The sequence below is a fragment of the Bubalus bubalis genome, chromosome 22 (genome assembly GCF_019923935.1).
Source record: "Bubalus bubalis isolate 160015118507 breed Murrah chromosome 22, NDDB_SH_1, whole genome shotgun sequence".
In the NCBI taxonomy this organism is placed as follows: Eukaryota; Metazoa; Chordata; class Mammalia; order Artiodactyla; family Bovidae; genus Bubalus; species Bubalus bubalis.
In genome coordinates, this window is record NC_059178.1 from 5,433,019 (window position 1) to 5,454,626 (window position 21,608).

A 21,608-nucleotide genomic window follows, 5' to 3' on the forward strand; every position below is an offset into this window, starting at 1 on the left:
CAATCCACTTAATTTGACATTTTACACTGAGCTTGAAACCATAAAAAGGACTATCTTTAATAATAAACTAATTTAATCAAAAGCATACATTTTAGCTACAGAAAACTGGTTTTCCACTCAATCTAGACTCCATCTTCCTGCAGTGTTCCACATGGCTTGCCCCCTTACTTCTTCAGGTCTCTGCCTAAGTGTCAGTGAGGACTTCTCTGACCCATCTGTTTCAATCGCACTAGGCTCCCCTCCCCCATCTCCCTTCATTCTTTCTAACCCTCATCATTACCCCAAATAGTGCATATTGTGATTGTTTTCTGTCTCTCCCCTATATCCCCATGTAAGACCCTTGTCTGTTCTCTTCACTGCTGTTTCCCCATTGCACACAGTAGGTGCTCAATACTTGTTCAGTGAATGAAAGAATAGTATGTGACACCTTTCTGTTCCAAAGGTTGATCTTGTACTTGGAGATGTACTAAAGGTAAGAACTGGAAGGGTGGGCAGAGGTGTGGGAATGTAGGAAGGGCTAGAAATGAGGGGGGCACCTGTTTCGTGGGCAGGTTTGGGGCCTGGCAGTCGCCTTGCAAAGGTCAGCAGACATGATACTGACGAACCTCACCGTCCCAGCCGTCCAAAAAAATGCGTTTGCCGGACTGGCCTTCACTTTTCCTAATGCTCTTATGTTAGCAGCATAAGGTTTGCTTTCTGGTTCCCAGCTGTCAAACTCTGCTGCAAAGAGATACTCAGAGGAACTTAATAATTATGTCATGAATGTCTGACATAAAATAATTTCTTCTCTCAAAGCAAAATAAAACAGGGTCTGCACAGTTGTGCTGCAACTAGGCAACAAAACTGGAGCACTGAGGCAAAAGCATTGTCCTATGTAACCAATAGTAATGGAAATGTCAAGAAAGTTCTTTCCTGCAGTTCCTGCCTTGGTTAGATGGGTGCTTGCAACCAGGCCCATTCTTTCAGAGCGACCGGAGCAGCATTTTGGTGGTTGGGGTGGAAGATGCCAATAGCACAGTCCTGGGCCCTTTCTTGGGGCTTCCCAGGAGGCACCAGTGGTTTAAAAACAAAAAAACAAAAACACTACCAAAAAACCCGCCTGCAATGCAGGGGAGGTAAGAGAAATGGGTTCAATCCCTGGGTCAGGAAGATCCCCTGGAGGAGGACATAGCAACCCACTCCAGTATTCTTGCCTGGAGAATCCCATGGACAGAGGAGCCTGGTAGGCTACGGTCCATGGGGTCAGAAAAGGTTGGACACCACTAAAGCTCAGAACGCATCACTTGGAATTCAGCAGGCAGTGGCCTTTGCTTTGGGAACCGCCGGACAGAGGGGCGTGTCTCCGCCTGACCCCGCCCTCCTCCCCACCCGCCAGCCAATGAGAGGGCGTTCAGCCGGTAGCGGGGCGTTGCCGCACCGGTGGGGCTGCGTAGCTGGTTGGTGCTGGGCTCCGCGGCTAGGCGGTTGGCGGGGCGGGTTCTTGGTTGTGCTGCCGCCGGAGGAACCCGGGTCCCGGGCCGAGCCCGCCCCGGGAGCGCTTTCAGTCGGCGCAAACATGGCTGCGGCCTTGCGATCTGCGGGCGTCCTGCTCCGCGATCGGTGTAAGTGGGGCCGTGGCGGCCGCCGCCGAGGCGGGGACAGCGGGCAGCGGACACCGGAGCCCCGGAGCCTGGGGAACGTCCCGGACCGGCGGCGGGGGGCGGAGAAGGGATCCGGAAAGGGGGCCTCCCCTGGGAGGAGCGAGAGGGGGGCTACATGGGTCACCCAGGGACCCTGAGCGGCCGCGGGGAGGGGTTCCGGAGCCCCGTGGGTCAGGTGGGTGGCCGTGAGCAGGGGCTGAAATTTCTGTCTTGGATCTCATCTGTAAAACACGACTAATGAGAGCCGCAGGATGGTTGTGAGCACGGGAGGCAGATTGCGTTAAGGGCCCGCCGCAGAGACAGTAACGTTGGCATCGTTGTCAGGAACATCAGCAGAGGGCTCCTCCCTGGGCTTCCCTCCCTGGTGGCGGAGATCACACTTTGCCCATCGCTGCCCTGCCCTGGCCGCTGGCAGCACCTCCGGTGCTCACTCGTCCTTGGCAGCAGGACCCACTCCAGGGCTAGAAAATACTAGCCCAGGATTAGATATTTGGGGAATAGTTTTCTAGCCCAAACTAGATATTTGGAGAATAAATAATCCAGGGCAGCCTGGGCTAGTATTTCCTAGAGATACTTGGAGAATAAATAAGACCCACTGAGAACGCCACGGGTTTCTGATACAGAGGTGAACGTAGGATGCGTCCAAAAGATGGGCCGATTGGACCCTGGTTCAGACACACCTGGCTGGGACACTAGCTAGCTCTGCAGCATTCCTGCGATTTCTACCCGCTCCCCGCCCGCCCCCCACCCCTCCACCTCCCGCCTCCCCACTTCCCCCATCCAGGAGTGAGGCATTCACCCCAGCGTGAAATTTGCCAGACACAGAGAAGGTAATACCTCATAGGCTTGCCATGAAGATTAGCTGGTTACAGGTAAAGGCTGTAGCCCAGGGCCTGGCCCACAGTAGATACATAGATACCCTCAAAATGTTACTGTTGCATAAAAGGCTGCCACCTGCTAAGATGCTTGATTAGTGCATTTGAATGTTGATTAGACCCAGACCTGATTTATTAATTTTTTAAAAAGAAGTTCCCTAATTTGTCAACCTGGCACCTACTGAGAAGGAGTGGAGAGAGTCCATTCTGAGCTCCATATGTTATTACAGGTGCCTTTGTTAGGACGCAGTGTCCAATGACGGTCAGGTCAGTAAGGGCAGTGCGAGATGAAAGACATTATCTTTTAAGAAAAGGGAGCCCAGTGCCAGTAACAGGGCTGAAAGAAGTGTCAAATTAGTCTTTTCTTTCACTGACCTTTTCCAGGGGCAAAGAAAGTCTGACAAGGCTCTAGAATTGAGGTCATAGAACAATTTGAGTATCTTTAAATGCTTTGTTGTCCAGGTTATAAGTAACTAACTGGAAGGATTCAGAAGCCACAGCAGAAATAGATTTGAAGTTCAATTGAATTACAGACTGATTTCCCCTGGTGGCTCAGATGGTAAAGAATCTGCTGCAATACAGGATACCTGGGTTCAATCCCTAGGTTGGGAAGATGCCCTGGAGAAGGGAATGCCAAGCCACTCCAGTATTCTTGCCTGGAGAGTCCCACGGACAGAAGAGCCTGGTGGGCTATATAGTCCATGGGGTCTCAAAAGAGTCTGAGACTACTGAGTAACGTTTTCACTTTCATTTTCATACTACTTTATCTTGTTTTATATGAAAGGATAAACATCTGGGATAGGAAAAATTGAATAGTATTTCTCAAAATGAATTCTCAAAGTAGAAAAGCAAAATGTTATATTCTGTGTTTTTAGCATATTACAGAATTAATTAGAAGCTCCCTGGTATATATGTATATAGTATATGTATATTTTAGAAAGTTGATAGAATAACTATTGTTTCTCTGTGCCTTTTCCTTTCCAATTTTCTATGTTGGGCATATATATCTTTTGTAATTAGAAAAAAAGCAAATCTAGAATAATAAAAATATATATACATATCAATGTTTAATACATTAGAACATTTTGGCTCCATATCAGATAGATAACAATTCTTTTCTTAAGCCTCTTCTCCCCAAGTGCATATTAATAGTTATAACATAGAACCTTATTTCTGTTAATTTTTAAAATGATACACGTATTTATAAGGACCTTTTAAAACAATCTTCATCTCTTATGTGGTAGAAAAGAGCAGCGTTAGGTACTTGTGCACCTTGCTTCTACTCTCCCGTATACCAGCCCCAGGCAGCCAAAATATTAAATAATTTGGTTTTGGGGGACCAATTAATACTCCTGAACGTCTTAAGTCATGTATTTGGTGTGTCCAGGAATTCATGAAGTTTTGTTTTCTTACACCATCTTCTCTTCTGCATGTCCCTTGGTTTTATAGCTTTTATTGTCTGTAGGCCTTCCAAAGGTAGACCAGTTGTCCATGCCAAGAGTAGGGTTAGAATTACCTGGTCTTAGTTTATGGGCGGGCCAGTCCTTACTATTGAGTGTTATTACTTCTTGATTAATTACCAGCATTGTGCCAGGCACTGTTCTTGGGGCTGAATATAGATTTCTAAAAGTTTTCCTAATCGTTGCAAGAGCGCTGAAAGTTTGGCCTCATCACTGTTTTACAGGTGAGGAAAAGTGAGGCTTGGAGTAGCTCAGTGAGTTGCCGAAGTACTGGCACATAACTTCGTTTGGTCCTGTCTGAAATTTCTACTTGGATCTCTCTAGCTCAGAACACACTCCCTGCACCAGATGATGCCACCTGTGCCTTTGAGTTTCTCTCAAGCAGTTAGCTGAGTATTTTCAGAAGTCTCATTTTGTTCTTTGAATAATTAAACTCCTTTAGATAGATTAATACTAATCATTAAGTAGGAGACACACTGCTTTTCTAAAGTCTTCAGATCATTGGGGAGAGGAGTGTTTTATTCATTTGTTCTTAAATTATTGATGGTTGATATTTGGCTATGCTGCGTGTTCACTGGCTAGGCTTTCTCTAGTTGTGGTGAGTGGGGGCTACTCTCTAGCTGTGGTGCACAGGCTTAGTTGCCCCGAGGCGTGTGGGATCTTCCCGAACCAGGGATGGGACCTGTGTCCCCTGGGTTGCCAGGGGGATCCTTTACCACTGGACCACTAGGGAACTCAGATAGGAGTGTTTTAGAGAAGTCCTTGAGAAGTGGGTGTGTTAACCCTATATCCTGAGCAGAAAGAATCCATTTTTTTTTTAGCAGCATCACCCTTCTTTGAGAATGTGTTTCACCTCAGAGAAGAGAATTTTGTAAGTTAGGGGCATGACCATAGTGTAGCAGCTCAAAAAGCTCCCAGCTCCCAAATTGTTCTAAGAAATACTAATGTACTGGTTGGAGACTCTCACCCCTTTTTGCCCCCACCCCCACCCCATCCCCTTTTAAAGTTTGTGGGAGGAAAGCTTATTACAGTACCAAAAGTCAAATTGTGTAATGCCAAATTTCCATTCTGATACCCCATAGAATCTGATATAACCTCATTCGTATAAGGAACTGGGGACATGGTGCTTGATTGAGAGCCTGCTTAGGTCTCATGATGCAGTTCAGAGTTGGGCTTGCTAAAACAAGGAGATGGGAGTTGGTTCGAGGCTTCATTTGAGTGGGGTTGCACTTCTGCATTTCAGTCTTTGCACTTCTGCTTTGAGTTAAGGATTGTTTGGCTCAAGCTCATGTTATTAGCTCTGCTGAGCATGTGCACAATTTGGATAGCTGGAAATCTAACTGGCTGGGAAATACCATTCTCCTGTGTTTTATAGACATGCCAGGTGATTAAAATTAAAAAAAAAAAAAAAATTGGAGCAGGTGTAGCCTGGATGCTCTAGACACAAAAGAAAATGATACGGGCACTAATTATATGTATGTATGCATGCTCAGTCGTGTCTGACTCTTTGTGACCCCCTGGACTGTAGCCCACCAGGCTCCTCTGCCCGTGGGGTTTTTCAGGCAAGAATCCTGGAGTGGGGTGACATTCCCTTCTCCTGGGGAACTAACTGCCCGACCCAGGGATCGAACCCAGGTGTCTTTAAGGCACCTGCCTAGGATTCTTTACCGCTAGCGCCATCTTCAGGCGCTGTGCAAAATACTCCACTGGTCTTACCTGCTGTAATGTTTACCAGGAGGCTGTGAATAGCAGGGTGTCATCATTTTTTGGTGGGAAAGTAAGGGTCAGAAAGATTACAAGCCAGTCCCAGTTCTGTTACTAGTCAGTGGCAGAACTGTCGAGAGTCCCACCTGCTGGTCCACAGCCCGAGTCCCTCACCAGAACGCCTTTGACTCGTAAGTGGGAGGAGGGTAGAAGGAGATTGCTTTCACGTTGGTTTGAGACCTGCTGGTTTGAGAACGGGGTGGGGAAGTCATGTGTATGCCGTGGGGCATGGTAGTAACCACTGTCCCGCATTGCCAGCTTCAGTACCTACTGCGTGGCTTCCGTTTCACTTCGCTCCGTGTTGTTTAACGATGAATGCTCTCTAGGCTGTAACGGGGTATGGCCTGTGCCCTCCTCCACTCTCCAGGCCCACAACTAAGTCTTAAGGTGCCTGGGACAAGACCCGTATATAGCCAGCTAGCAGACTGTTTTATGTTCTGTTTTGCTATGCTGGCAAATAGACCTTGATAATGGCTGGAAGGGTGAACTCTTGAACTCTTCACAGTTGCTGTGTAAATGCCAGGGCCTTGAGCAAGTTGCCTCTGGTGGGCAGACCTCCCTGCTTCTCTCTCCATGGCTGGCCTGCTGGCATGATGAAGAGTCTTGTGCCTACTCCAGTGCTCATGTTCAAGTTCCACTCTCGACCCCATGAGCAGCCACCCACTGGCTACCCTTCAGGTCAAGAATGACTAATACTGATGGTACAGTCCACCCTCAGAAGGATGGATGCCGCAAAGAGGCCTGCAGACCCTGGAAGTGAGGCTTTGGACTCAGGGAGTTTGGGGTCCTGGGCACTGGGAGCCTGGTCAGAAATGGTGCGGGGCAGGGGGCGGCTCTGGAAGTCCACGAATCCTTGGCGGTACAGATGGCATACCCCGTGGAGTGGAGTGGAGAAGGAGGAGGGCCAGCATCGGCCCTTGAAAACAAGGATTCTCCCAGCTTGTCAGAGTCCAGGCTCAATCCTGGGGTTCTCAGTCCCAGTGCTGTACTGGAGAAGGCTCATAGGTAGATATGAGATTTATGCCAGTGTGGAAAACTGGCCCAGCTTCCCAGGTGGCACCAGTGGCAAAGAACCCGCCTGCTAGTGCAGGAGACATAAGAGACATGAGTTCAACCCCTGGGTCGGGAATATCCCCCAGAGGAGGGCACAGCAACCCACTCCGGTATTCTTACTTGGAGATTCCCATGGACAGAGGAGCCTGGCGGGCTACAGTCCATGGGGTCGCAAAGAACTGGACATGACTGAAGTGACTTAGCACTCATGCATGCCACTCTAATCAGTGGTCTGAACTTTTTCTACCGGCTCCTTACCTTCATGAGTAGCATGTTGCCATCATAACATGCAGTGATTCTCTTGAGGGATCATATGAAACCCGGCAGCCAAAGCAGGGAGAGGAGGCTTCCAAGAAGGTTCCGTGCAGGCAGCTGTGATACGCCATCCCAGGGGACACCACCCCATCCCCTCAGACGGGGCTTAAGAGCCTGCACCAACCTGCAGAGAAATGCTGGGGAAATCGCCTCTGCTGTAGCATCCCTTTAAATGTTAAATCCAGGAATTATGCTCTGAGGGCCTCTTCAAAAGAAATTACTTTCCAGCTGGATTTCATGCTGCCACTTTAATTTTGTCACAGTGCTGTATGGCGGCTCAAGGGCCTGTCAGCCACGGAGGTGCCAGTCGGGTGCGGCCACAGCGGCGGCCGCCACGGAAACCACCCAGCGTGCCAGAAGCCCCAAGCCTCAGGCTCAGCCAGGGAACAGGTATGAGTCCAACTTTACATACTAATAAGGATTTCCTTTTTTCTGACGTAAACACCAGTGGATACCAGCTACCTAGGAGGAGAGGTGTTGGGAAATCCCAGTATGTAAGAAGCCGTATGTTATTTTCTTGGCTTCCTTTCAAAAGCTGTTAAACTATAGATTTCACCTCCAATTTAGGCTTTACAAGTTGTTTTGAATTTTGATAGATTTTTTTCTATTTTTTAAAAATTAAACTTTTTTGCCCAGCTTCATTGAGATCTGCTTGACAAATAAAAATCCCACAGGGCTTTTGTTAAAGGACACAGAGTTGTGTGCAGTCTGCAAATCAGGGGGGAACTTAGTTCTGGAACATGTCATGTAACAGAGATTATATGTATGCTGGAAATGTGTTTATGAACCTAACATAATTATACTTATGAAATACATGTCCTGTGCAGGGAAAAGAATAACTAATCTACCACGAATTTCTGTAGTAAAATGTCAAACCCATTGAACATAATTATAAACAACATGATAGGATTTACAGTTTATCAAAGAACAAAGCACGTCCCCTCCCTTGCCTCTGCTGTGTGCAGCTTGGATGTCAGCAGGCCTGGCGTTGATGCCGAGTGTCCTTTTCAATATCAGAAGCCACAGCTGTTTTCAAGTCTCCCTCTGGTACAGAGGCATTAGAAGACTATAACGGGCACTTTTTAGACAAGTACACAGATGGGAGCAGCGCGCTTGAACACTGGGCAAGAGAGGAAGAAAGTAGCTGTGAGCCATTAACTCCCTGACCTTTCTGGTAGACCAGTTGTTCTGCCGGAGTTCTACAGCTTTGAAAAGAAAATGGTCTTATTTTGTGTTTGTTACTTTTTGTCACGTGTGACCCTGGGCATGATGATTGAGCATCTGCAGGGAAGTGAGGTTTGTTGGGGATTGGGCACCAGGGTGGGGCCCCAAGTCAACTCCTTTTGACTCTTGGGCCTCCTAAAAGAGCACCCATGGGGAGGAAGACCGGAAGCACAGATGCTGTCTGTGTCCTGGGGCAGGCCCAGCAGGAAGCCATTCCTCTGCCCGCCCTGCCCCTCTTTTCTCATCCCAGCCATAGTACAAAGTGCTTTAAATATGTAGGGTTTGGTGTAACCTGAAGAACTGATTGGATGTGGAACCCTGGGAGAAAAATTATTTTTTTACTATGTTATCCTAGTGGCCAAAGTCAACAACATAAATAGCCTTAAGATTAAATGATTAAAATTGAATTAAAAAAAATTAAAAAACTCCCAAATTCTAGTAAGTAACTTTATGTCATATTTATAGAAAAGAAATCAGTTCATCTTAGAAAGTACAGACAGGAGAAAAAAATCTGATAATCTCACCACCTAATATCTTGTCTCTATACTTGTATCTATTAATATTTACTCATATACCTATTAATATTTACTCAGTATATATTTATCAAAATGTGATAATGCTGCATAAATTATTTTTATAACTTCCTGTTTTTGTTTAATAATATGACTGTCACATAACTATAAAAAGTTTACATTATTTTAATAGCCTAAGAGTATTTCCTGGTAGCTCAGCTGCCAAAGAAACTGCCTGCAATGCAGGACACCTTGGTTTGATTCCTGGGTTGGGACAATCTGCTGGAGAAGGGATAGGCTACCCACTCCAGTATTCTTGGGCTTCTCTGGTGGCTCAGCTGGTAAAGAATCCGCCTTCAATGTGGGAGACCTGGGTTCGATCCCTGGGTGGGGAAGATCCCCTGGAAAAGGGAATGGCTAACCACTCCAGTATTGTGGCCTGGAGAATTCCGTGGACAGTGGAGCCTGGCAGGCTACAATCCATGGGGTTGCAAAGAGTCAGACAGGACTGAGCGACTTTCACTCACTGAAGAGTATTTTATTAAATCATGATTTATTTATCCATGTTATAGAGCACATTGGTTATTTCTGGTATTTGAATACAAGAGATGATAGAACTCCCCTGGTGCTCCAGTAGTTAAGAATCCACCTGATAATGCAGGGGACATGGGTTCCATTCCTAGTCTGGGAAGATTCCACATGCTGAGGAGCAACTAAGCCCATGTGCCACAGCCACTGAGCCCATGCCCTGCAGCTAATGAAACCCGTGTGCCTAGAGCCTGTGCTCTGCAACAAGAGAAGTCACCACAGTGAGAAGCCTGTGCACCCCAACTGAAGAGTAGCCCCCACTCTCAGCAACTAGAGAAAGACTGCTCAGCAACAAAGACCTAGTACAGCCAAAAATAAATAAATTTTTTTTAAGTCACCATTTAAAAAAAAGAGAAATAATGAAGTGAGTGCTGCCATGAAATTAAGAGACACTTGCTCCTTAGAAGGAAAGCTGTGACCAACCTAGACCTAATATTAAGAAGCAGAGACATCACTTTGCCGACAAAGGTCCATATAGTCAAAGCTATGGTATTTCAAGTAGTCCTGTATGGATGTGAGAGTTGGACCATAAAGAAGGCTGAGTACTGAAGAACTGATGCTTTCTAATTGTGTTGGAGAAGACTCTTGAGAGTCCCTTGGACTGCAAGGAGATCAAACCAGTTGATCCTAAAGGAAATCAACCCTGAATATTCATTGGAAGGATTGATGCTGGAGCTGAAGCTACATTACTTTGGCCACTTGATGTGAAGAGACGACTCACTGGAAAAGACCCTGATGCTGGGAAAGATTGAAGGCAGGAGGAAGGGGTGGCAAAGGATGAGATGGTTGGATGGCATCACTGACTCAATGAACATGAATTTGAGCGAACTCCAAGAGCTAGTGAAAGACAGGGAAGCCTGGAGTGCTGTAGTCCATGGTGTCTCAAAGAGTCAGACATTACTTAGCAACTGAACAACGACAATGAATTGGTGTCTTTGTGAGTCATTCTGATGCCAGATATGATGAAGGCCTTGTGTTGCTTAGTGCTCAGACTGCACTAGACGATACTACAGTACAAATCCGTCTGCAAAGCCCGGAGTGATTTTTCCGGCTTCATGGGCCATTTGGTCTTGTTTACTGTTATTCACCTTTCCCACTGCAATGTGAGAGCAGCCACTGGTGATATGCAAACAAGTGAATGGAACTCTATTCCAATAAAACTTTATTTACAAAAGCAGTCAGGGAGCATGGGGTAAAATTTGGCCAATGGACTGGAGTTTGCCAAACCCTGTTCTAGAGGCAGCAGAGATCCTCTGGCCAATTACATCTAGGGGATTTAATGAAGAGCTGGGATTTGTTTTTTTTTTTATCTTGATGCCGATTATATACAGCAGAGTAGAATTATTTTGTTCCTTTATTAATTGATTAGCTTCATTTTTGGTTTTGTCCAATTAACAGTTCAAAGGAAAAACCTTCTATTTTGAGAAGTCAAGAATATAAATGGCAGAATGTGGCAAACTTTTAAAATGAGAAACTTTGAATATGTTTGCCGTGAACACTTTTACCATTCAAACAAAGGGAACTTGGCCAATCAGACCTTGGTCTCAGATGTGCTGTGTCTGGAGGGGAGAGGAGATGTTGACCCTTGACTAAAGCTTTGCTCTTCACGTTTGGGAATAAAGGGTGTCAGACTAGGGCTTCCTAATGCTCCATTCATCATGCACAGCACAGTTCTGAATTAAGTGCACGTGTATTTAGGTATTTTCACATCGTGTGTCTCTTTCATGTATAAGATCAACATGGTTTGCAAAAACATGGGTTTGCAGGACAGAGTAACATCCCATTTAAAACCACTCTTGTTCTGAGCTCAGGTGTTATAGATGAAAAACAGTTCTAAATCACGTTTGCACATTGATACCCTCTGTGGCTTAGGTAAGTCTCTTAACCAGTAATCTGTTAACTGGCAGCAATCCACGGAAAAATGCACTTAATTTATTGTGAGTCACAGCTTTTTGAGGGTGAAAGACAGAATCCCAGGAGAACACCAGTGGCCTAAGTAGAAAGATTAAGGGAATATTACAGTTTCACAATATAATGAATCTGAAATTTTCAGGTATCAAGAAAAGAAAACTAAACACAGGTTTGTTAATTCATTGATACGACTTCTGGTCAGAGGGTGTGGAAAAGTTATGGAACAGTAACTTCAAAGTCGTTGTTTGGTTTGGTAAAAGGAGACTAAACCCCCTTTCTCTAACATACTGGTTCTGAACAGAGGGTGGGGAGTGGACATTTTTGTCCCCTGGGACATATTTGGCAATAACTGGAGACGTTTTTGGTTGTCACAGCCGGGGTGTGGCATGTGCTGTTACCACCTAGTAACTGGAGGCCAACGTAGCTACTAACCTCCTACAATACACAAGTCAGCCCCATAACAAAGAATTACCCAGCTACCAGCATTAGCAGGGCTGAGGTCAAGAAACCCTGGCCTAAGACAATGGTGGGAAAAGTGACCATGGTTAATCTATACAGTGGGGTCTAAATGAGAAAATCTTTGACTTTGTTGTAATGCAGCTCTTCCCTTTCCCCAGGGATTGGTTCTTATTTTGAAAATTTAGGCCGAGACTTCAGATATCTACTTCGTCCATCTAAAGTGTGTTCGATCAAGAAAACAGTTTCTACTTGTATAAATTTGACCCACTCTATTGCCTAAGATGATTGCCAAACACGACTGAAACTTTTTAAAAAATTGCAATTAAACTGTCATCATATCATTAGCTTTAGAACCCTATACGAGCAATCTTCCAAACGAGCGCCATCCCAGCAGGATTGCTGCAGTCACTGTGTTAACTGGAGGTGGTTTTGGCGTAGGAGACTGAGAAAATAGACCCCTCGGCATTTGTAATAATGGCGTTTTAAATAAATGTGAGGCTGCTTATTTCTCATTTTATCAAGAGTGAGTGGAGAGGATATCCAAATGATGGAATATTATTTGGCAACAAAAAGGAAAGAAGTACTGATTCGTGCTACAACATGAATGAACCTTGCAAATTTTATGCTAAGTGAAAAACCAGACACAGAAAACCACATATAATATTATTTAAGCCAATAGGCCAGAAATGATTCTGTTTCAATGAATAGGCAAATCGTAAGCAGATTAGAGGTTGCCAGGGGTGAGGGCCAGGGGGGATGGGGAATAGTTGTCACGGGTATGAGAGTTTTTTGAGGGCGACGAAAATGTTTAGGAATTAGCTGTAACGGTTGCCTAACCTTGTGCACATATTGGATTTTTGCACAGTCGTTTTTTTAAAAAAGGTCCCAGAAGCTGCTTGACTTTCTTTTTTGTTTCTCTTTGCTCATTCAGTAATGGTTGATTCTTTAGCTCAGAACCAACTTGAGTAATTTAGACCGGTGTTTCGTAGGAGTTGCTCAAGTAGTTGGGTTTTAGGTGAAGGGTGGAGAGGTGAGGGGAAAGTGAGAAATGTAGTTCATCACAGCAGGAGACCCTGAAAAGGAGTCCAGGCAGGCTCTGGAGAAGGAAGTGGAGTAGCAGGGAATAACTTAAGTCAGTAATAATATAATAGTTAACCAAAGAGAAGGGAATAAATGAGGATGTATTTATTTAGAAAGAGAACTGGGCTAGTAGTTCACTGTGGAGGTTTAAAATTACAGGGACGCCCACGGCTCTGCCGGAGACGGCGATGGCGCCCACTCCAGTGCTCTTGCCTGGAAAATCCCATGGATGGAGGAGCCTGGTGGGCTGCAGTCCATGGGGTCGCTAGAGTCAGACACGACTGAGCGGCTTCACTTTCACTTTTCACTTTCATGCATTGGAGAAGGAAATGGCAACCCACTCCAGTGTTCTTGCCTGGAGAATCCCAGGGACGGGAAGCCTGGTGGGCTGCCGTCTATGGGGTCGCACAGAGTCGAACATGACTGAAGGACTTAGCAGCAGCAGCAGCAGCCACGGCTCTGCTGTGTAGAATGGAACCTACCGTACGTGCTGGCTCGTGCTAAATGACCGAGCATGTTATCCGCTTAATCCTCCAAGTAACCTGTCTGTTTTACAGACGAGGAGACTTAAGCCTGGAGAGATCAGGTAACCTGTGTAGTCATGAGGCAGTCTTGTGAACAGGAGTTTCCTCCTCAGGACAATTTTAGGTTTATACTTTGACCCTCAGTCCCCAAAGAATGGGGTCTTTGTTCAGAGCTGGCAATTTAATAGAGAAACACTGGGCGCCCAGGGACGTCTAGGGGCCGGGGTGGAGCTAGGCGGTGAGGGTCAGCGTCTGAGCCGGGCCTGGGACTGAGCGGACCTGGCCCCTTGCATTGACCGCGACGGCCGTGACGCGACCTGCCATCCACCGTTTTCGTCTTTGCATTGACAGCCGAGGTGAGAGTCTGCTGGCTGAACCAAGAGTCTACCTTAGAGGAAAATGAGAAGTACTTCAAACCCACTGTTACCTTTTGTTTTATGCAGGAAGCCGAAGACTGGAATATTGATGCTGAACATGGGAGGCCCGGAAACCGTCGAAGAAGTTCAGGACTTCCTTCAGAGACTCTTCTTGGATCAAGACCTCATGACACTCCCTGTCCAAAAGTAAGATACGTGTGGATGCCTGTCCTTTATCCATTACCTGTGCGGTACATTTTGCCCTCCCTGGTTCTCATTTCTGTAGTTTCCAAAAGAAAAAAAAAATGGTTTTAGTGCATATTGGTTAGGGCTGGAGTAGCAGCATTATTTTTCTATTGGCTATGAGAAAGCTATGATATCAGAAGAATTGCAGGGGAGAGAGAAAGCCAGTCAGTAAGGATTCCCCCTGAGCCCTTTCCTCCCCAGAGCTCTGGAAATCACGGTGGTCTGGACACACTGGGGAAGGACCTTTAAAGATCTTTGGAGATACATTTGTGCCTGGTGCTTGACGACTGGCTGACACTCAGGGGAGCAATGAGTATGATTCATTTGCAATGTGAAAGTGGAGTCTTGCTGTCCTTCTTCCCTTCATTCTTTCTTCCCTTCTTCCTTCTCTCCTTTATCTTTTACAAATCATTTTATTTATTTTGGCTGTGCTGGGTCTCTGTTGCTGACAGGCTTTTCTGTAGCTGCAGCGAGTGTTTCCAGTTGCGGCGTGCAGGCTTCTCATTGCACTGGGTTCTCTTGTTGCAGAGCAGGGGCTCCAGGGTCCCTGAGCTCAGGAGGTGCGGCTCCCGGGCTCTAGGGCACAGGCTCAGAAGTTGTGGTGCACGGGCTTAGTTGCTCTGTGGCATGTGGGATCTTCCTGGCCTGGGGATTAAACCCGTGTCTCCTGCATTGGCAATGGAATTTACCACTAAACCACCAGGGCAGCCCTTTCCTTTTTCTTTAAAATAGAGTTTTTAAATAAAAAAATTTTGCATGCATATGATAAAAATGCAAACAATTAAAAAGTATTTACAGTAAAAAGTGGGTGTCTCTTTCCCCTTGGACTCTAGCCTTCCACTAACCCACCCCAGAGGTAAGTGCTATTAGGTCCAGAAATAGTCCATGGACATCCAAGTATACACACACACATACACACAATCCCCCCCTTTTACACAAATGTGAATGGGTTCATGTATGTTATTTATTTGTCACTTTGCTACTTTTTTTTTGCAACTTAATAATGTTTCTTGGAGATTATTCCGTAACAGATGGTATAGATCTGGCTCATTCTGTTTTCATGACTGTGTAGAACTGCATGGTATGGGCATACCTTCGTTTATTTAACCAGTGCCTCACCGATGGACACTTGGATTGTGTTCAGTGAACACTTTGCTCACGTGAGCAAGTGCATTATGGGATTAATGTGCATTTTCTTGGATTAAGAGGGCTGTGCACTGCCAGATGTCTGGTTTGTCCCAGCTCTTGTGGGTGCAGATCAAGCGGGGTTAGGTTAGGGGCTGGCACACAGCCGCAGCTCTGCACGGGTGGTGGGCTCCTGCCGCCAGAGCCACTTGTGGGGCAGAGGAGGCTGCTCCTTGGGGACCAGCGGGTTCTCTATCTAGTCTGGGTCAAAAGAGCTGGCTGGTGTCAGTGACCTTGAGCTTCTGTTTCTAAAGGCTTGATTTTATTAGGCTCTTCTTAAATTTTGCCTTTTTTTTGTTTTGTTTTAAATTGAGTAGAAAATGTTTCTGAGGTTGCTTAAGCTGGAATAAAATGATTTTGATGTTCAATGATTTAGTAAGCTGGGACCATTCATCGCCAAACGCCGAACCCCCAAAATTCAGGAGCAGTACCGCAGGATCGGAGGCGGATCGCCCATCAAGATGTGGACCTCCAAGCAGGGGGAAGGCATGGTGAAGCTGCTGGATGAGCTGTCCCCGCACACAGGTAGGGCATTTCTCGACTCATGTCCCACTAGCGTTGTTCTTTCAAGGGGTAGTTATGAAATTCACAAGGTTATTGGATGCCAAATGCTGTTCTGGGTACCAGCAGCTCTCGATTTGCAGGGGTTCCTACATGATGGCCCGGCCACCAACCTCAGTTCTCTGGTGTTATAATTATCCTCTGTCCTCAGCTGTATAGCCTTTTCTACTACTTCCTTATGTTACAAATGGAAAACTAAGGTTTTGGAACATTAGCCTCAAAAGGAAGTTGGAGGTGTGTGCTGAACTGGATTATAAGGAAGAGGCTACCAACCGTGAAAAAAAAAAGAGGCACAGATCATCGTCCTGAGAAGAAAGAAATCTTTGGGAAATCAGTTGAGGCTGCTGCTTCCCAGATGGTGCTAGTGGTAAAGAACCTGCCTGCCAATGCAGGAGATGTAAGAGATGTGGGTTCGATCCCTGGGTTGGGAAGATTCCCTGGAGGAGGGCATGGCAACCCACTCCAAAATTCTTGCCTGGAGAATCCCATGGACAGAGGAGCCTGGTGGGCTACAGCCGCATAGGGTCACAAAGAGGCATACACAACTGAGTGACTTAGTGAATTAGTTCTGTGTGGATGGCTAATTAGATCAGCCTTTAGAGCAGAATCAGCAGCTGTCACTGCAGCCGTGAGTCTCTACAAAACTTTCAGCAACCGCTTTCAGCTCTTGGCAACACCCTTGTTGTGAGTCATTTAAGCGCCTTGTCGGGCATGGCACTAAAGAGGGTTGCGTCCATCTGGTGGCTGTTCTCTGAGAACCTCTAACACAAATTATAATGTACACAATGAAACATTAACTGCACGAAGGAACTCGAAGTGCTGTATTTAACTGTGTTCAACACACCATTGATCGCAGGACGAACCATTGTTTTTGCATAATGTGCATGCGTGCTAAGTCGCTTCAGTTGTGTCCAACTCTTTTTGACCGTATGGACTGTAGCCTGCCAGGCTCCTCTGTCCATGGGATTCACGAAGACATAAGACCTCTGCCAGTTAATTTTAAGACAGCATCTGCTGTACACCAATGCAAGGTGTTAAAAAATGTGCATCTTAGGACACATGAAATGTGTTCACTGCTGGCAGTTTAGGGTTCAGGATCAGGACAGGAGTGAGACATAGTGGGGACCGTCGAGGAGAGAGGCCCGCTAGGCAGAACCGAAAGCATCTCATCGAGTATTGACTCGAGTTGCTCTTGGAACCCATGGGTCTGGATCACACGTGGGACAATGGGCTCTGGCCCTTAGCAGGGCTTCTCACTTGGAAAATTGTTCAGTTGCGCCTCTGACTATCCGCTTTGCTCGCTCCCTTCGCTTGTGGCTGCAGGGCGCTGCTGACACGGTTCAGCCACACGTGACACAGTGTGTCTTTTAAATTGTCTGGTGAGGGAAACATGACTGGCCTCGCCTCACACCTGATAGAGAACACTCTCTCTAGTCATTGAGAGTTTATCACAATAAAAGGTTCGGCGTGACCCAGACCTGCAGTTGCTGTGGTGCCCTCAGTGGGCAAAGGTGCCAAGAAGACACCCTTTTCCTGTTGACATCTTGGTCCAGCGCCCGTCACCATAAAGGCCCTAGTGGACTTGCCAGCCTTGGAAAAGGAGTACCCGTGCACCCTTCCTTGTCCCCTCTCTGTGGTGAGGCTGCTGGCTTGGCCAGGCCAGGCAGGCCAGCCGTGGCCTCCACCTCCCCGGGCGGCCTGGAAACAGCTCCGTAGAATGACCTGAATTTACCCCAGCATCCCATTCCCTGATCATCAGTGTCCCAGACCCTGATGCGGGGAAAGATTGAAGGCAAAGAGAGAAGGCGGCAGAGGAGGAGATGGTTAGATAGCATCACCGACGCAATGGACGTGAATTTGAGCAAACTCTGGGAGACGGTGGAGGACAGAGGAGCCTGGCATGCTGCCGTTCATGGGCTCACAAGGAGTCAGACACGACGTAGCGACTGAACAGCAGTAGTCTGCTCACTGTCAGACACCTGGAGTTGACCCTAGGGCACGTCACCAGCCTCTGCGGCCCACACATGGGACTCTGAGGCAGACGAGTTCAATTCTGCCTTTTTCCTGCGTGGTAGATGACCATCTCGTCCACCAAGCAGGCCTGCTCTGGCGGCGGTGGGGGTGTTTAAGGAGGTCCACGACCACCCACACGGGCATTCATCAGTGGCCCAGCCAGCACCCTTCCCTGGTTCATGCTGCTACTCAAAGTCGAAACACATGGCTTCTACTCACCAGAAGCTTCTAGTCTCATGAGGCCTTGCTGCTACAGGCCAGTCTGCTCCAGGGGCCCAGAGGAAAATCTGTTGAAGGCTTACTGGAGCGATTCTCTACAAAACCAGTATGGCGGCTGACAAGGATGTTGCAAAAAGCCTCAAGGTTTGGCAGCTTCTTTGGGGGAACTTTGCATGAAAGACTAATAAGGTGATTACCAGGCGTGGGTCCATGGCTCCCTCAGGGGCTCACCCAGGTTACCTGCAAGTTTTTCATCCTGCTGGTCACACTTCGCCCGGTAGATCCGAAGCCTGCAGCGGGCCCCCAGCCACCTCGGGGACTAGCACGGGTTCCCTCCTGGCTGCTTTTCCTTCCTGCGTCCTGCTGTCCTGTCTCGGCATCTCTTTCTCATTCCTCCTCCCGTCTTATAGTTTTTATCCTGTAAAATTATAAAGTTTATTTCAGAACTGTGTCTATTTGTTTATGTATATTTGGAAAAGTTCTCTTTAGGCAAACAAGCAAACAAAAAATGTGATGATTACAACCAGATAGGAATGTTTCATATTCCCATTTGGGGGACAAACAGCTGTTGCTTGGTAGCCAGAACAGACAGTTTGAGACTTGCACAGGCTCTGCACAGAATTGAGTATTGACTAAATACAGTGCGCTGCACAAGGGAATGTAACTTGGAATCCGTTTCACAGAGTTAGACTGCACTGCACTCATTTAAGGAAGACAGAAGGAATACAGATGAGGGGTGTAGTCATTACAGTTCATGACAAGTCTAAATCTAAGATACATTTTTAGGGCTTCCCTGGTGGTCTAGTGGTTAGAGATCTGCCTGCCAGTGCAGGGGACATGGGTTCTATTCCTGGTCCGGGAAGGTTCCACCTGCCTTGGAGCAGCCTAAGTCCGGGGCCTACAGCTTCTGAAGCCTGTGCACCTAGAGCCTGTGCTCTGCATCAAGAGAAGCCGCCGCAATGAGAAGCTCGCGCAGGGCAGCTGGAGAGCAGCCTCCGCTCACCGCAGGCAGAGAAAGCCCGTGTGCCGCAGCAAAGACCCAGCGTGGCCAAAAATGATTGATCATACATGATCCTTTTTTAAAAAAAGGAATACAGCAAAATATATTTTACAAACGATATCTAGTTACATGCACTGTGCCTGCTGTCAGTGAAGCTCTTGAGTAAGTCTACTCAGTAAAAGACTTATTCTTTATTGGATGCAAAATGGGGTCATTTCGGGTGCAGCCGGCTTCCCCATTCCTGGTTGTGTGAGATCAGGCAGATGACCCCACTCGCTGAGCCCCATCAGGAAAATGGGGTGACAACACGCTCCCAGTCCTAGGGTCACTGTGAACATTAAAATCAGATAATCCTGAGAGGCATTAGCATGGTTACATGATAGAAATTCAGAAGAGTTGCTCTTTTCTTATTCACTGTAATTGGCTACAAATTAAAAAGCATCATAATAACTTCACGCCCTTCTCTCAAAGAGTCACATACGAATCAGACGTTTGAACTATCGCCCATCGCTAAATGAATGCAGAGGAGGTTAACGAAGTTTTACTGTTTAAAAAAATGGTTTTTCTGTTTGTTCCTTTTTCTCTTTTTTTACTTCTCTGTAGTTCTCACCAAAGAGTTTTCACTGGGCGTCTGCTCTGAGGCTGGATGAGGCGGGGTCAGCAAGTCGTGTGGGCTCGCTCTGGCTGGATGTGGTGCCCACCAGACGGGGGTCTGCTGGTTGACACCCTGGAGCCTCCTTCGTCTCCCCGCGGTAGCTGGGAGCCTCCGTGAAGGCTTGCTGGCTCCTCAGGAGAGGCCCACTGCCTTGTCGCTTTTTCTGAAACATGTTTTTGCAGGCCGTCTTGAACTGGACCGTTTGGAAGGCATTATCTGTTCTTTCCAGAGTATTTTTCTCTGTCTCACCTCCAGATATGGTCGCTGCCCTGCCTTTATCTGTAAGGGAGGCCTCCACCTCTCTGAGTCTGTAACATCTGAGAAACTCCCAGGCCCCAGGCGTTTAGGCTGTGGCTTTCAACTCCTAGCAGCGGAAAGGAAAACGCCAGAAGCTGGTTGACCCACAGCGTTCAGGGGATCTTGCTCTGTCAGTCTGATCGTTGTATTGTCTCAGAATAGATCAGAAAGCAAATTCCACTTCAGCCCCAGCTCAGAACACCAAGAGCTCCTGAAAAACGGGCCTGATGATACTGTGATCGTGGCCAGTTTTAGCGCGAACCACGTAATCTTTGAACAACCCATCCAGCAGTTTGCTTACCGGGTTCTGTCCTCTGGGGGGTTTTAACGGCAGGCCACTATGCTTTATGCAAGAGACCAGAAAATCGGAGGCCTTGAAGGGACAGGCAGCTGAGAAAGGTTTCATTTGTGCCCCCTCCTTCCTCTTTTTGTAGTCGCCACGGGAGATGATCGAATCAGACCGTCCTTCCCATGCACAGACGTGCCTCTCCCCCGCTGTCGACGCTCTGCCTCTGTTCTTGTCAGCACGGTCCACTGATTCAGTCCCCTGGTCAAGTTACTGAGGGATGCTTTATATATCTATATCCACCACATACATATACACATATATATAATACACACATATAATATATAATACACATGCACATATAGAATACACATTTATACATATACGTAATACACACATATACATATACACATATAATATACATACACACACATATAATACACATATATACATATATATAAAATACATATTATAGTATATACACAGAGACACACACACAATTAATGTATTATCTTTTCCTTCTCTTCAACTTAAATGTTTCTTGTGGCAATTTAGCATCATATTCTTAGCTGCAGCCCTGGCTGAGGCCTGGACAGTAAGATGACCTTGGTTTTACTAGACTTAATGTTTATGTTGTGTATTTTCAGTTTCTTCCCTGAGCATAAACTGGGTATAATCCTGTGAAAAGACAACTAAACACGATGCATGGGTGCTCAGTCGTGTCTAACTCTTGTCAGACATGGACTGCAGCCCACCAGGCTCCTCTATCCATGAGATTTCCCAGGCAAGAATACTGGAGGGAGTTGCGGTTTCCTTCTCCAGGGGATCTTCCCGATTCAGGAATAGAACTGGAGTCTTCTGGTTGGTGGGTGGATTCTTTACCACTCAGCCACCTGGGAAGCCCTGGGTAACTTTGGAAAGCTTCCAGTTTTATGATTTTATAAATGCCTAAAAAAATTGCTTGAGGAGCTTTTAAAATAATAAAGGAGACAGAATTGGTGAAGTGATGGAAGAGGGAACACAAAGACAGCCCCTGACTTGGGACATTTAGGAGCCAGAAGAATGATTTTATTATTAAGTTTTGTCCGCTGCACTCAGCATGTGAGGTCTTAGTTCCCTGACCAGGGCTTGAACGCACACTCCCTACATCGGAAGCAGAGTCTTAATCACTGGATTGCCACAGCGGTCCCAGAAGAATGATTTTAAATCCCACTTAGTGCCTCCAACCTAAGCATTGTTGTTGGGGTTGGTCTTGTTTTTCATGTAAGTGAGAAGAATCATTTCAATCATTTGTTATCAATGAACTTTTATCGAGTATCCCAGAGCTTTCATGTAGACTAGGTGGCCTGGGGTCTGAGGGAACAGGAGAAGGGGACTCGGGCGAT

The 21,608-nt window shown here is 46.6% G+C and overlaps 1 protein-coding gene across 2 annotated transcripts in view; it reads left to right on the forward strand.

Moving 5' to 3' along the window:
* Positions 1-1,443: 1,443 nt before the first annotated feature.
* Positions 1,444-21,608, forward strand: part of FECH (ferrochelatase) — a 35,960-nt gene continuing 15,795 nt past the window's right edge. The window contains exons 1-4 of one of the 2 annotated variants that reach the window (XM_006055289.4): positions 1,444-1,601; positions 7,371-7,497; positions 13,849-13,968; positions 15,569-15,717. In XM_006055289.4, the coding sequence (XP_006055351.2) occupies positions 1,556-1,601; positions 7,371-7,497; positions 13,849-13,968; positions 15,569-15,717 (442 nt within the window). In that variant the 5' untranslated portion in view covers positions 1,444-1,555. The remainder of the gene's footprint in view (positions 1,602-7,370; positions 7,498-13,848; positions 13,969-15,568; positions 15,718-21,608) is intronic. The other variant, XM_044934579.2, reaches the window with a different exon arrangement.